This window comes from Dama dama, chromosome 19 (genome assembly GCF_033118175.1).
Source record: "Dama dama isolate Ldn47 chromosome 19, ASM3311817v1, whole genome shotgun sequence".
In the NCBI taxonomy this organism is placed as follows: Eukaryota; Metazoa; Chordata; class Mammalia; order Artiodactyla; family Cervidae; genus Dama; species Dama dama.
In genome coordinates, this window is record NC_083699.1 from 87,596,484 (window position 1) to 87,612,410 (window position 15,927).

At 40.4% G+C, this 15,927-nt stretch overlaps 1 protein-coding gene across 1 annotated transcript; it reads right to left on the reverse strand.

Moving 5' to 3' along the window:
* Positions 1 to 9,986: 9,986 nt before the first annotated feature.
* LOC133074120 (proline-rich protein 23B-like) lies at positions 9,987 to 10,850 on the reverse strand. The gene is made up of 2 exons (XM_061168060.1): positions 10,466 to 10,850; positions 9,987 to 10,417 (listed from the first exon to the last, which is right to left on the reverse strand). Exons 1-2 carry the CDS (start codon positions 10,848 to 10,850, stop codon positions 9,987 to 9,989), a joined length of 816 nt encoding a protein of 271 aa, XP_061024043.1.
* Between the last annotated feature and the right edge of the window lie 5,077 nt (positions 10,851 to 15,927).

A 15,927-nucleotide genomic window follows, 5' to 3' on the forward strand; every position in this document is an offset into this window, starting at 1 on the left:
TTAGCAGCAGCAGCAGCAGCCGTAGTCATGATGTTGAACACTTTTTCATATGCTTCCTGTATGTATACAAATATTTGTATATTTTCCTTGGAGAAATGACTATCAAGTCTTTTGCCTATTTAAATGTCAGGTATTTTTTTCCTGTTGAGTTGTAGTTCTTAATGTATTCTGGATATTAACCACATAGAAGATATGCAAGTATTTTCCAAATATTTTCCTATGCTATAGGTTGTTTTTCAGTCTATTAATTGTGTCCTTTTAAAAATTTTTTGATGTAATGCAATTTATCTATTTTACTTTTGTTTTCTGTCTTTTGGTGTCATATTGAAGAAATAAATGCCAAGTTCATTATAACGAGGGATTCCCTGGTGGCTCAAATGGTAAAGAATCTGTCTGCAATGCAGGAGACCCAGGTTCAATCTCCAGGGTTGGGAAGATACCCTGGAGAAGAAAATGGCCAACCACTCCACTATCTTTGTCTGCAAAATCCCATGGACAGAGGAGCCTGGCAGGCTACAGTCCATAGGATCACAAAGAGTTGGACACGACTGAGCAACTATCACTTTCACTTCAATATAATGAAGCTTTCCCCTTATGTTTTCACGTAAGAGCTCTATAGTTTTAAGTCTTTTTTTTTTTTTTTTTAGTTTTAAGTCTTATATTTAGGTATTTAACCTCATTTTGAGTTAATTTTTACATAAAGTGTAAGATAAGTGTTCAATTTCACTTATTAATTTGCATGTGGATATCCAATTTTTTCCAATAACAAAAATTTTTTATTGAAATATAATTGAAGGACATTATGTTCATATCAGATGCACTAAACAGTAATTTGACATTTTCATACTTAATAAAATAATCACTATGATAAGTCTAGCAATCATCTGTTTCTATACAACATTATTATATTATTGATCATATTCTTTACGCTGTATATTATATCCCCATGGCTTATTTATTTTATAACTGGAGATGTTTGCATTGCTTAATCCCCTTTACCTATCTCAAAACCCCTCTGCCCAGCAAAATTATTTGAAGAGATTATCCTTTCCCTATTGGGTAGACTTGCTGAATTTCATTGTATAATATATGCAAGAGTTTGTTTCTGGACTATGTATTCTAAGCAATTATCTATCTTTATTACTTTAGTACCATACTGATTTGATACTATAACAAAGTGCTGCACTCGATATGCCAGCAAATTTGGAAAACTCAGCAGTGGTCACAGGACTGGAAAAGGTCAGTTTTCATTCCAATCCCAGAGAAAGACCATGCCAAAGAATGTTCAAACTGCTGCACAATTGTACTCATCTCACATGCTAGCAAAGTAATGCTCAAAATTCTCCAAGCTAGGCTTCAACAGTACATGAACCAAGAACATCCAGATGTTCAAGCTGGATTTAGGAAAGGTAGAGGAACCAGAGATCAAATTGCCAACATCCGTTGGATCAGAGAAAAAGCAAGGGAATTCTAGAAAAATATCTACTTCTGCTTCATTGACTACGCTACGCCTTTGACTGTGTGGCTCACAACAAACTGTGGACAATTCTCAGAGATGGGAATACCAGACCACCTTATCTGCCGCCTGAGAAACCTGTGTGTAGGTCAGGAAGCAACAGTTAGAACTGAACATGGAACAATGAACTGGTTCAAAATTTGGAAGGGAGTATGTAAAAATGTTGTGTGTGTGACGATGTTCTAATTTTGTTCTTTTACATGTAAATTTCTAATTATCTTAATAGCCTTTGTTGCAGAAATTGCTTGACCTCATTATGTATTCTTGCTTCCTTCACTGTAGGTTAATTGACCATGTGTGCAAGAGTTTATGTCTCAGCCTTCTATTCTGCTCCATTGGTCAACTTATCTGTTTTTCTGCCAGTACCATACTGTTTTGATAACTCTAGCTGTGCAGTGTTGTCTGAAGTCAGGGAGCATACTGCCTCCAGTTTTTTTTTGTGTGTGATTTCATATAAGTATTAAATTATTTTTCTAGTTATGTGAAAAATTGTGTATATTGATAGAATTGCAATAAATTTGTAGATTGTTTTGAGTTGTTGGGACAACAACAATATTAATTTAACAATATTAATTCTTCCAATCCATGAACATATGATATCTTTCCATTTATTTATATTGACTTCAGTTGCCTTCATCATTGTGTTATAATTTTCAGAGTATAGGTCTTTCACCTCTTTGGCTAAAATTACTTCTAGTTGTTTTATTTATTTATTTTTTGATGCAATTTTAAATGGGATTGTTTTCATGATTTATATTCCTGATAGTTTATTGTCAGTGTATAGAAAGGCAACTTCTAAATATTAATCTTGTATCCTGCAACTTTACTGAATTTATTAAAAGTTTTTTGATGTCTTTAGGGTTTTTATATATAGTATCATGTAGTCTGTAAATAATGACAATTTTACTTTTTCCCTTTCAATTTGGATACCTTTTCTTTTTCTTGTCTGATTGCTGTTGCTGGACTTCTAATACTATGTTAAATAGGAATGGTGGCCGTGGGCATCCTCATCTTGTTTCTGATCTTGGAGGAAAAATTTTCAGTTTTTTTAGCCAATGATTATGATGTGAGCTGTGGCGTAGTCATGTATGACCTTTATTATGGTGAGGTATTGTCCCTTAGAGCTTCCTTGGTGGCCCAGCAGATAAGAATCAGCCAGCAATATAGGAATGCAGGAGACTTGGATTTGATTCCTGGATTGGGAAGATCCCCTGGAGGAGCACATGGTAACCCACTCCAGTATTCCTGCCTGGAGAATCCCTCGGACAGAGGAGCCTTGTGGGCTACAGTCCATGAGGTCGCAAAGAGTCAGACACAACTGAAGTGACTTAGCATGCATGCATAGTCCCTCTATATTCATTTTGTTGAGAGTTTTTTTTTTTTTTTATCATGAATGGGTGTTGACTTTTGTCAAAAGCTATTTATGCATATATGAGATGAACATGTAGTTTTTACTCTTTGTTTTGTTAATGTGTTGTATCACATCACTTGATTTTTGAATATGAATTCATCCTTGAATCCCTGGAATACATCTCACTAGATTGTGGTGTAAGACCATTTTTATGTATTGGTGAATTCAGTTTGCTGGTATTGTGTGGAGGATTTTTGTATATAGTTCATCAGTGATATTGACCTATAATTTTATCTTTTTTAGTGTCTACCAGTCTCGTTTTGGTACCAGGGTAATGCTGACCTTGTAGAATGCGTTTCAAAGTATTTTCCCCACTTCAACTTTTTGGAGTAGTTTGTGAACTACTTTTCCTTAAATATGTTGTAGAATTCCCTTATGAACCTTTACATATAATGTCATAGAGAGTAAATACCCACCCTACAAATCACGTGCACTCCACCTATTTACCCAGCTCCTTCTGAAGCCCTGACAACCACTGATTTTTTACTATCTTGTTAGTTTTGCTTTTTTTCAGAATGTATTTAATTGGATTCAAACAGTATGTGGTCTTTCCAGATTGGCTTCTGTAACTTAGCAATATGCATTTAAAATTATTTATTACCTGGCTTGGTAACTCATTTACCTTTTTTTCTTAATGTGAATAATATTCCATATGTTATATCTATATAGGTATATATTATATATGGCTTATGTGTATATATTATATATAATCACAGATTTTTCTCCATCTGCCTATGAAAGACATCTTAGTTGTTTCTGGTTTTAGGAGCAATGGGTTTTTGCTAGTTCTCATCAGGTTAAGTTAAAACCTCAAAGACTTGTCAGATAGCTTATTTATAAATAACATAAGAACTTTTAGTACTTAGAGATGACTAGAGAAAGAGGCCATTGGACAGTCTTCTGGTTACAAAATAATCCCTCTTCACATTTGAGTACCCCAGGAAAAGGTCTCTTATAGGACTTTGTCAATTCATAAAATGTGTTTCAGTATAGTAAAACTTGGACCCATTGTCTGCAATATCCAGTTATTCATAAAAGCAGAAATACTTTCAACTGTCTTTGGTGAGGTGTTTAGGATATGTTTGAATAGTCCTTATTCTATCAGGAGAGAAGGTTTTCCCCTCTTGAAATGTCATACTATAAATAATAGACTGTATTTTGGCAAAATTATAACATATTTTAAATTGTATGCCTCCTTTTTGATAAGGCTGGGGCAAGCCAATGAAATCTTTGTACAGGATTCCTTGTTCTTTGAACAAAGCAGATTATCTTACACATTATATTAAGAACTGAATCACAAGGGAAATTTAAGTATTTTAAGTCATGGTCAAGAACCAGGGAAAAATAGAAGGGGACTCCAGTGTATTCTAGGGGCAAGACTGTTCAGGTATGTTGTGGTCCTCTCCAGGTGAAGGCGGAAAGTATTGACTGTCTTGGTCTAGAGGCACACTGAAAAAAGGCAGAACAAAGATTCATTAGAGTGAAGCAAGTGGTTTCAGGTGGAATTGGTGAAAGGATGGTATTTGTGTTAATTTCTATCAGGAATTTTGTCGATGGCCTTACAGTCTTGAACAAATTGATATCCTTGTCTGTTTGGGTTCTTTTCTTGCAGAAAGAGAGTGTTACAAGGGCAGTGTATGGGAAGACCTTCCTATATAAGGCTCTCAGCTATACGTTTGAGCTCTTCCTTAGGCTTCAGGGGATATTGGGGAAGTTTGGGTAATGGTTTTGTAATGTACCTGAACTTTAATAGGTTGTATACTCATTATCTTTTCTATGTCACTGAAATTTTTAGTCCATAAAGGGTCAGATATGGTGTCAAGATATTTTAGTGGTGTGTGCTAAGTTGCTAAGGGTGTGTCTGACTCTTTGTAACCCTATGGTCTGTAGCCCGCCAGGCTCCTCTGTCCATGGGATTTTTAGGCAAGAATTCTTCCCAACCCAGGGACTGAACCCACATCTCTTATGTCAGCTGCATTGGCAGGCAGGTTCTTTATCGCTAGTGCCACTTGGGAAGCCTATTTATCTGGGATACGTATCAAATATGATGGGGAATGTAAAGGCATTGGTTATGAATGGAAGTCCTCAGCAACTTCAAGAAGTAATTCATCTGGTGTGCTTTTAATATAAAAATTCTATGTGTAATGAAAACTCCACCTTCTCTTAGTTTTATGGGTGTGTTGTCACAGAGCAAGAAGAAATGATTTCACTCAAAGGGCCCAAGAGTGAAGGGTGGGAGACAGGGAAAATCTGTGAGTTACTTGAAATACTAACCCCCTGTGTGGTATGTTTATGCCAAGGAAGTGGCTAAGCAAAGGTGGCAGGGTTTAATACAGAAACATTTTTGTTGGAAATGTTTCAGGTATGGTTTTTAGGAGACTCTGCCCAACTTTTCAGACTTGTTATCAAACCCTTAGGTTTATTGTGGTGAGAGATCCTGTAGGTCCTTTCCTAGGTTGGTCCTGTATGCTTTACCAGCTAGAAATGAGCATTGGTAGTTCTGACCAATACGTGCATGAGTGATATGTGTCAGATAATTTTGGGGCTTATGCATCCAAAAGAATGTTAAATTCTTCTTTGAATGTTTGTTGGTTTTGTCTGAATTTAGAAAATTTTTTTTACAAATAACTCCTAATTCAGCTCAAGTCCAAGTTTTAAAATCTGAAGTTGTCTGAATATGGGGTATATGGGGGTGGATTTTCAGAGGCAGCTAGTATTTTAGGTTCTTGGGAGGTTTGTTAGGAAAAGATAGGGGACCTGGACAAGGGGAATTGGGAAGACGAGTCAGTAGAAGTTCAGAAAGAGACAGAATGGCAGGAGAAGAGGTAGACCGAGATCGAGGAAAGGCAACTGGAGGACTTAATAGAGAAGTCTAGTTGTCTTTCAAATGGTCATTAGCTTTGGCTAGATAATGCTTCAATGAAGTAGCTTTTTAAAAAATTTTGTTTATTTTATTGAAGGATAATTGCTTTATAGAATTTTGTTTTCTGTCAAACCTCAACATGAATCAGCCGTAGGTATATATATATATCCTCTCCCTTTTGAACCTCCCTCCCATCTCCCTCCCCATCCCATCCCCTAGGTTGATAGAGAGCTCCTGTTTGAGTTTCCTGAGCCGTATAGCAAATTCCCATTTACTATCTATTTTACATGTGGTAATGTAAGTTTCCGTGTTACTCTTTCCATACGTCTCACCCTCCCCTCCCCTCTCCCCATGTCCATAAGTCTATTCTCCATGTCTGTTTCTCCATTGCTGCCCTGTAAATAAACTCTTCAGTACCATTTTTCCAGATTTTGTATATATGCATTAGAATATGATATTTATCTTTCTCTTTATGACTTCCTTCACTTTGTTTAATAGGTTCTAGGTTCATCCACCTTATTAGAACTGACTCAAATGCATTCCTTTTTATGGCTGAGTAATATTCCATTGTGTATATATACCACAACTTCTTTATCTATTCATATGTCGATGGACATCTAAGTTGCTTCCATGTTCTAGTTATTGTAAATAGTGCTATAATGAACAATGGAATACATGTGTCTTTTTCAATTTTGGTTCCTTCAGGGTATATGCATAGGAGTGGGATTGCTGGGTCATATGGTGGTTTTATTCCCAGTTTTTTAAGGAATTTCCATACCATCTTCCATAGTGGCTGTATCAATTTACATTCCCACCAACAGTGCATTCCCTTTTCTCCACACCCTCTCCAGCATTTAAATAGTTTGTAGATTTTTTGATAATGGTCATTCTGACTGGTGTGAGGTGATATCTCATTGTAGTTTTGATTTGCATTTCTCTAATAATGAGTGATGTTGAGCATTTTTTCATGTGTTTATTAGCCATCTGTACATCTTCTTTGGAGAAATGTCTGTTTAGGTCTTTTTCCCACTTTTGATTGGGTTGTTTGTTTCTCTGGTATTGAGTTGTATGAGCTGCTTGTATATTTTGGAAATTAATTGTCAGTTGTTTCATTTGTTATTATTTTCTACCATTCTGAGGGCTGTCTTTTCACCTTGCTTAGAGTTTCCTTTGCTGTGCAAAAGCTTTTAAGCTTAATCAGGTCCCACTTGCTTACTTTTGTTTTTATTTCCCTTACTCTAGGAGGTGGGTCATAGAGGATCTTGTTTTGATTTATGTCACCGAGTGTTCTGCCTATGTTTTCCTCTAAGAGTTTTATAGTTTCTGGTCTTAAATTTAGGTCTTTAATCCATTTTGAGCTTATTTATGTATATGGTGTTAGGAAGTGTTCTAATTTCATTATTTTACATGTAGCTGTCCAGTTTTCCCAGCACCATTTATTGAAGAGGCTGTCTTTGCCCCATTGTATATTCTTGCCTCTTTTGTCAAAAATAAGGTGTGCATCGGTGCATGGGTTTATTTCTGGGCTTTCTATCTTGTTCCATTGGTTTATATTTCTGTTTTTGTGCCAGTACCATACTGTCTTGATGACTGTAACTTTGTAGTATAATCTGAAGTCAGGAAGGTTGATTCCCCCAGCTTTATTCTTCTTTCTCAAGACTGCTTTGGCTATTCGGGTTCTTTTGTGTTTCCATATGAACTGTGAAATTTTTTGTTCTAGTTCTGTGAAAAATGCCATTGGTAATTTGATGGGGATTGCACTGAGTCTGTAGATTGCATTTGGTAGTATAGTCATTTTCACAATATTGATTCTTCCTACCCAGGAACGTGGAATAGCTGTCCATCTGTTTATGTCATCTTTGATTTCTTTCATTAGTGTCTTGTAATAATCAAGCAGCTTTTGATTCAGTTTTGTGTGGAAGCCCCCTTATACCAAATCAAAACACACTGCCCATTGAAACTGAGAAATATTTTCCCCTTCTTATCGAAGGAGCCTCTCCAGTGAACAGTTTTGTTCCAGTTAAATCCTTAGTAAAATTACGCCATTTAAAGAGACAGGCACAAGAATGAGGAGTCGAATGAGGTGATGTGGAAGAAGCAGGCATCTTTCCTGGAAGAGTAGAAGCTCTACACTTCAACTACCCCATAAGAGCTGGCAATCATGGGTAAATGGGGTGTTTGTGCATCTCATAACTTAGGCCTTGACATGACTTCTCTGAATGCAGACTCCACTGCCTTCACCACCTGACACCAAAGAGAACCTATTTCTGGATTAAAGCCAAACTTTCAGGGCAAAAGAAAATCCAGAGAACCTCATCTGGTTTTATTGAAGACCAACTGCAAAGTATGTCCAAATAGATGCTAGTTTGATGAGAATGAATATCTACTCTTTGCAACAACATGGATGGTCCTAGAGTGTATTCTGGTTTATAAAATTACTCAGAGAAAGACATATACTCTTGTGTTATCACTCATGCATAGAATCTAAAAATAAAACAAATTAATGCATATTATAAAACAAAAGATTCTTATATGATGAGAACAAAGCTGTGGTTGTCACTCAGGAGAGAGAAGGAGGGAGGAACAAGATAGGGTAGGGGATTAGGAGATTAAAACTACTATGTATAAAGTAAATAAGGAACAAGGACATATTGTACAGCAGAAGAAAATATACCCATTTTTTGGTAGTTACTTTACCTTGAATATAATCCAAAAATATTGAATTATTTTATTGTGCACCCAAAACTTAATAAAATATTGTTAACTATACTTCAAAAGGCAGGTTATAGCTCAGTTGGTAAAGAATCTGCCTGCAATTTAGGAGACCCAGTTCAATTCCTGGGTCAGGAGATCTGCTGGAGAAGGGATAGGCTACCCACTCCAGTATTCTTGGGCTTCCCTTGTGGCTCAGCTTGTACAGAATCCTCTGCAATGCAGGGGACCTGGGTTTGATCCCTGGGTTAGGAAGATCCCTTGGAGAAGGGAAAGACTACCTACTCCAGTGTCCTGGCCTGGAGAATTCCATGGACTGCATAGTCCACGGGGTGGCAAAGAGTCAGACATGACTGTAGCCACTTTCACTAACTAACTATACTTCAAGAAAGGGGTGACTCTATTAACTACACCAGACAACCTGGATTTGAAGTAATATCCAATAAAAGGATTATGGAAAAATAAGATGTAAGAGGCTTGTAAACAAACAAAAAGACATACTCATTATTTGGAAATATTTTCTTTATTAGTCAAGCAAGAGAATCTACAGATAAGCGATTACAGAAATTAAGTAATTTGCTGGTGGTCAGACAATATAAGAAAAATTATTTCTACATATTAGCAATGTAAAAAACACATTTTGGAGCTTATAAAAACACAAAATCTTTAGAATTACAAACTTTGCCAGGGCAAGAAAATTATATAACATTAAAAGCATATAAGAAGAACAGAAAACTGTTGGTTCTTTTGGGAAAACCCAGCAATAGAATTAAACCATCTGCCAACCTAGTTATTCAAAAGAGGAGGGGCCATAATCATTGTTCCCCATTCTATGTTTTGTATTCAACAAATACTTGTCCACATAACTTCCATCCAAAAAGTCCCATCTGGGTAGAGGTTGTTGTAAACCAGCATGGACACTAGGACTAAAACCGTGTAAACAACAGAAATTAGCAATTCTTCTGTTGAGTGGGGTGGGGCACAATAGGGGAAGGGGCCAGTGGTAGGGTATCAGGGAAAGGATGGCTTTTTAGAGAAAAGTGCTGTTGCTTATGTTTGAAGCAAATGGGAAGTGGGTAGAGCTGCTTAGGCTTCCCCAGTGGCTCAGTGGTAAAGAATCTGCCTGCAATGCAGGAGAGGCAGGTTCCATCCCTGGGTCAGGAAGATCCCCTGGAGAAGGAAATGGCAACCTGTTCTAGTATTCTTGCCTGGGAAATCACATGGACAGAGGAGCTTGGCGGGCTACAGTCAACGGAGTTGCAAAGAGGCCCATACAACAGCGCCTAAACAACAGATCTGCTTAAGGGTAACCTCTTTACGGAAAACCTACCAGCAGTCTGGCTGTCTGAAAGTATGCTGCATTTCAAGTGGATTTTATTTGCCCAGGTGAACTTCCTTTCAGATGTTCAGGCAGCCACTGATCAAAATTCTGCAAAGCAGCCTGCATCCAAAAAGGATCTATTCGTATGATTCTACCAGTGTGTTCAATATATACACAACCAACATCGGAAGACTCTCCCCTGGTGCCCGTTCACGTGTCCAGGAATCGTGGGAGGCAGTGGATTCAGGGAACAGGCATCTCCGGGCCTTGCAAGGAAAACCAGGAGGGCGACAGGGGCGCTCCTGGCGACTTGGACTCGGAGAAGGAGGTAGAGGTTGGAGTGGTGAGGAGGAAAGGGCTCCAGAAGGTGCAAGTCCAGGCTGTCGGCGTGCTGAGGAGAGCCTCTCTCTGGACTAGGATTGGAGGCCCGAGGGGAGGGCTCTGAGACTAGGTCTAACAGGTCAAAGTGAGTCAAACTTGCAGCAGAAGAGCGGAGCCCAGCGACTGGGACTGAGGCAGCATCCATCTCGCCCAGCAGGAAGTCAGCGTCAGCATTTGCATCCTCCTTGCTGGCCCCTCCCTGGCAGGCGATCTCTGGGACAGCGGCACAGGAGAATCCCGGCTCCAGAGCCACTTACTCACCGCGAGGGCTCAGGAGAGCGCCCGGTTCTAGGCCCTGCCCCCACGGCCCTTCCGCACCCGAGCCCACAAGGGCCTCGGGGACCAGCATGAGGATGCGACCTCCGAGACACACTTGCCTCACAGACGTTGGCTCGGGCTCCAGCAGCAGTTCGACGTCGTCCAGGAGCACGTGCAGAGCACATCCCGCCGGCAGGACAGCCACGAAGATGAGGGTGCCCGCCGTCGGGGACCAGGTCAGGTTATCCAGGCTGGGCGCCGCCTCAGACTCGGACTTCGGGCGCGCGGGCTCCTCGGTTCGGCGGCGCTTGGCAGGGCCGGGTCCTCCGTCCTGCGGGTCCCACGGGTCCTCAGGGTAGGCGGTGGGACTGCGCGGTCGGCTGCCCATCATGTGAGTGTCGCCGCGGGTCTGGGACCTGGCAGAAGGCGACAGAGGGCTGGGTCCTGCAGGCAGTGACAGGTCGGCCTGACAGGTGAGGCCGACGCGGGGTGGTGGGGCGCAGGAACGCAGGATGAGTCTTCGGAACTCTGGGGTTGCCTCTGGGGAGTCACTCAGTCGTGGCTTCTAGGGGAGCTGCTGCCTTCAGACTTGCGAGTTTGAAGCTTCAGCTCCTCACGTGGACGGGTTTGCACAGGAGTGCGCCAAGGATGTCGTGAGTGAAGCCGGCGGAACCTGAGTCGCAAAGCAGCCTCCCGCTAAGCCCCGCCCCTTCCTAGGCTCCGCCCACAGAAATGGAGTAGTCTGTGAAGCCGAAGAGTCCTGGCCCTGGTGGGTAGTTCAGTGTAGATTCTTTTATAGGCCTGAAGGGGGCGGAGCAATCGTGCCACTCCTGGGTGAAGTCCTTGGCTTTCTTTGCTCGTGTAGACCTCAGATGCGGAAAACCTTAACGGAAAACCGATTACATTTCAAGTCCCACCATTGGAACGCTGCACCAGGACACTGAAATGTGGTTCCTTCATCCCCTGAGACCTCGCCCTGGCAGTGACCTCTTAACTTCTTTTGGCCAGATAGTGAGGTAAGGTTTTGGATGACATCCTTAAGTCTACGCCTGAGTTCTCAATGACTGCCAGATCCTTGCAGCGATATTGAAAGGGAAAGCGGTGTTAGAAGTGAGTGTCTGACTAGCAACTGCTGCACGATTAACTTATGTATGTATCAGTTTAGCAAGATGGTCATTGTTATACTTCCATCACTAAACCAAGAGTTTATTGTATTGAATTTGACCTACACTACACTCAGAGGTGTATCTGTTGCAGCTCAATTGTCGTGCCGAAGGAAGAACCAATTGGCCAGGAGCCAGGAAGTAGCAGAGGGTTCTTTGACCCGTCAGGCTCCCCTCCAGGTGTTGCAGGCGGCAGAGCCTTTAATCTGGGTGTCACTTTAAAGGCGCGTCTATGCTACAGATCCTGGTCGCCAAGGGAAGGTGTGGATCCACAACTTATCCGGAGTTAATGGAAGAAAGCACTCAAAAATTACTTTGGAACACTATTACTACTACTATAGATAATTCTTTCATATAGTTTCAGAAGAAGGTGAAATACTTCCCTTTGTGTCCTTTTACCACATGATTGCTCACTTTGTCCCTTTTTACAAAATAGCTTTAATGGTGTTATTTTTAGAGCCGCATAATATTCCTTCATTCAGAATTCCATTAAAATCAGGCTTCCCTTGATGGACATTTAAGCTAGTGATCTGTGAACTGGCAGACACTGCCCTTCTCTGGCCAGTTAGTGTAAAATGCAGATTCTGTGCCACATCCCAGAATCACTGATCAGATTTCCGGGAGCCATGGGCATAGGAATTCTCCTTAAGCAGCTCCACAAAGATTCTGTTTGGGGCCCGAGTTTAAGATGACAGAACTCGTTTTCATTCAGCATTTGAGGGGTTCAGGAACAGGGCAGTGTATGATCGAGGTGACATCCCAGCCTGTTGGTGACAAAGTCATGAAGGAAATTCAACCTTCCTGGGCCTGCCTTCAGTGGTTTCCCCTATACTCCTTCCTGCATCCACTCTCATGGTTGCATTGCAGTGTCTTGCCTGTGGGCTAAGAAATTCCCTATATAGATCAGGAGGCTTGCTGAGGGAACATGCAGGGGCTGAACACTGCTTTTAGGGCACTCCCGATCAGGACACTGTTGGAATTCTTTTGGTGATGCTTGGACATCCCATTGTCAAGGATAGTTCAGTGGGAGCTCCATTTTTAGGACAGTGAGTATGTACATGCTGTGTTTTAAGACATGGATGGAGGAGCCAAAACCTGGCCAGGACACCAGGTGTGGCTCACAACTTTTGGCATAACCAGTATTGGAGCCCTGAACGAGGTGGCTCCTGTCTCTGCCTTGTGCCACCTCTTGTCCACTGCTTTCCTGACCTCAGTAGTTTCACATTTGGGCTCATCATTGTTCTGGGTCCTATGAATCGTCACTGTGGGCTCCATTTCCAAGGGAATGTGGTCCTGTCCTGAGAGAAAGGCAGTTACTGGGGGCCTGGCATAGACGCAACTGATTTTCTATTCTGAACAGCCTCTTTCTTTCTTTTAATTGGCTGTGTAACTCAGCTTGTCAGAATCCTAATTCCTGGACCAGGGATCAATCCAAGACCCCTGAAGTGGAAGCACCTAGTTCCAACAACTGGACTGCCAAGGAATTTCCATGGTCAGCCCCTTTCTAAGTGGGTGATCATGGGCCAGTCATTTCACCTTCTCTGACTGCAGTTTCCTTACACATGAAGTGGACAGAATGCCATCTACTGTGCAGGAGGGTTGTGAGATAATGTATATAAAATGTTCTTGGAACAGGGTAAGTGCCAAGTGAAAGTGAAAGTGTTAGTCACTCAGTCATGTCTTTGCAACCCCATGGACTGTAGCCTGCTAGGTTTCTCTGTGCATGAGATTTTCCAGGCAAGAATACTGGAGTGGGTTGCCATTTCCTGCTCCAGGGGATCTTCTGGACCCAGGGATTGAACCCGGGTCTCTTATGATGCAGGCAGATTCTTTACTGTCCGAGCCACCAGAGAATGGTAGCTATTCACTCTTTATCATGATTATAATCTGTCTACTCCCACCTGACACTATAGCTCTAGTCTCAGCATCTTAAACAGTGCCTGGCAAGTAGCCAACATTCAATGAATGGTTAAAAAAAATATCGTCATCATCATCATCATTCTAAAAAGGGATCTGATCTGTTAGCAAGTAATTTTTCAGGTTTTTTCATGGCATAACATCTATATAATTCAAGAATGACTTACTGGGCACCAGATCAGATATCTTTAATTTTGCCTTATTTTTCTTTAAGATGCACTGAGGCTGTCAGAGTGATTTATCAGGCCCACTCATTGGCTTTTCTTGGTGTCGGTCATTACTGTCTATCCAATCAACGTGAACTGATTGAACAACTGTGAGGGAGGAATTAGCAAATAAATTCTGGTTCCCTGCAGATCCTCCCTCTAATGAGTGCTTCCTTGGTGGCTCAGAAAATCCCATGGATGGAGGAACCTGGGTGGGCTACGGTCCATGGGGTCGCAAAGAGTCAGACGTGATTAAGCAGCTAACACTTTCACTTTCCTCCCTCTAATGAGTGCCATCCTGTTGTCCCCCTAAAATGCGTAAGTAGCTTTTAAAAATTCTTATTTATTTTATTTACTTTAGGAATACATAGAATACCTGAATACATATTTTAGAAAATTCCTACCACCTCCCAATCCAGTGTTTATGTGTCAAGATCCTTTTCTATGTATGTACAAACATAACATGGGATGTTTTCTTCCTGGAATGGCAAAGTATTGTGGGTTTTTTCCTGCAAAATGTTAGAGCTTACTGCTATTTGGTATTGTCATCCACAACATACATTATCTCTTCTATCTTTTATTGGAGAACCCTTTTCCAACATGCAATGCAGGCTTTTACATGAAAATGTTGTGTAAGAAAAGGCAGCTTCAAACATTGCTTGTACACCAACACTTTCGTCTTCGCCTGTAGCAGAGTAAGGTGGTGGCCCACTCACTCGTTGCTTAACTCACAGTAATCCTGGCACATTATGCTGTGCTTCCTGAGTGTGTCACAGTGGTGCATTGTGTTGGATTAGTGATGCTTGGACAGCAAGGAGATCAAACCAGTCAATCCTAAAGGAAGTCATTCATTGAATGATTTTTCCTTGAAAGGACTGAATATTCATTGAAAGGACTGATGCTGAAGCTGAAACTCCAATACTTCAGCCACCTGCTGTGAAGAGCCAACTCATTGGTAAAGACCCTGATGCTGGGAAAGATTGAGGGCAGGAGGAGAAGGAGATGACAGAGGATGAGATGGTTGGATGGCATCACTGACTCAATGGACATGGGTTTGAGCAAGCTCTGGGAGATGGTGAAGGACCACGAAGCCTTTCGTGCTACAGTCTATGGGTTGCAAAGAGTCAGACACTGTTGAGCGACTGACCAACCATTGATGCTGTCCCAGTGATTTAATATTTTATGATGGCCTGTGTTGTCACAATATTATTAATCTTTTACTTTTTAAGGAGTTTTTAAGACAAAACTGTTATTGCAGTAGTTATTTGGCATTTTAAAGGGTGAAGCTAAAGCTAAAGCTAAACACAGGTTTTTTTTAAACCAAATACAGTTTTTTTTTTTCAGCTTTCCTGTGATGTGAAAGACAATGATTTCTGTATCTTAATTTTGCATTTGGATTTCTTATAACATTCTCATTTTTTCTAGTTATTTCTTAGGTTTACAGTTATATGGTCTGCAAATGGTCTTATTTGCCCTCCCTTTAAGATTTTAAATGTGTTATTTTTTTTCTCTTGTCTAATTTTGTTGACTAGTATCTCCAGTCAAATATTGGAAAAGTGTCTTCTTTTTCTTGTTCTAGACTCTGGTGGGACTCCTGCTAAAGTTTGCCTGTTAAACAAGGTGCTTCAAAGTAAGTGTCATGTCAAAGAATTATCAAGCTCTTGCTTTATTTTATTTATCAAGCTCTTGTTTTATTGAATATTTAATGCTTTACCTTGAAATATTTCCAAACTTACAGAAACATTACAAAAACAGTATGAAGAATTCTCATCTATCCTTTATTTTTAACACTTTGCCTTATCATTCTTTAGTTATGTCTCTCAAAAAGACCACAGGATATATCGATATTTATATTTATGTTCTTTGAATCATTAAAGAGTAAGTTGTATACATTCAGACTCTTTTCCTCAGAATTGTTCAGTGTATATTTCCTAACAAGAATATTCTCACATATTTTTAGAACAATTACTGAGTTAAAAAAATTTAAAATTGCAGAATGGAACTGGAGGAATCAACCTGCCTGACTTCAGACTCTACTACAAAGCCACAGTCATCAAGACAGTATGGTACTGGCACAAAGACAGAAATATAGATCAATGGAACAGAATAAAAAGCCCAGAGATAAATCCATGAACCTATGGACACCTTATCTTTGATAAAATTGCTGTCATGCTTTAAT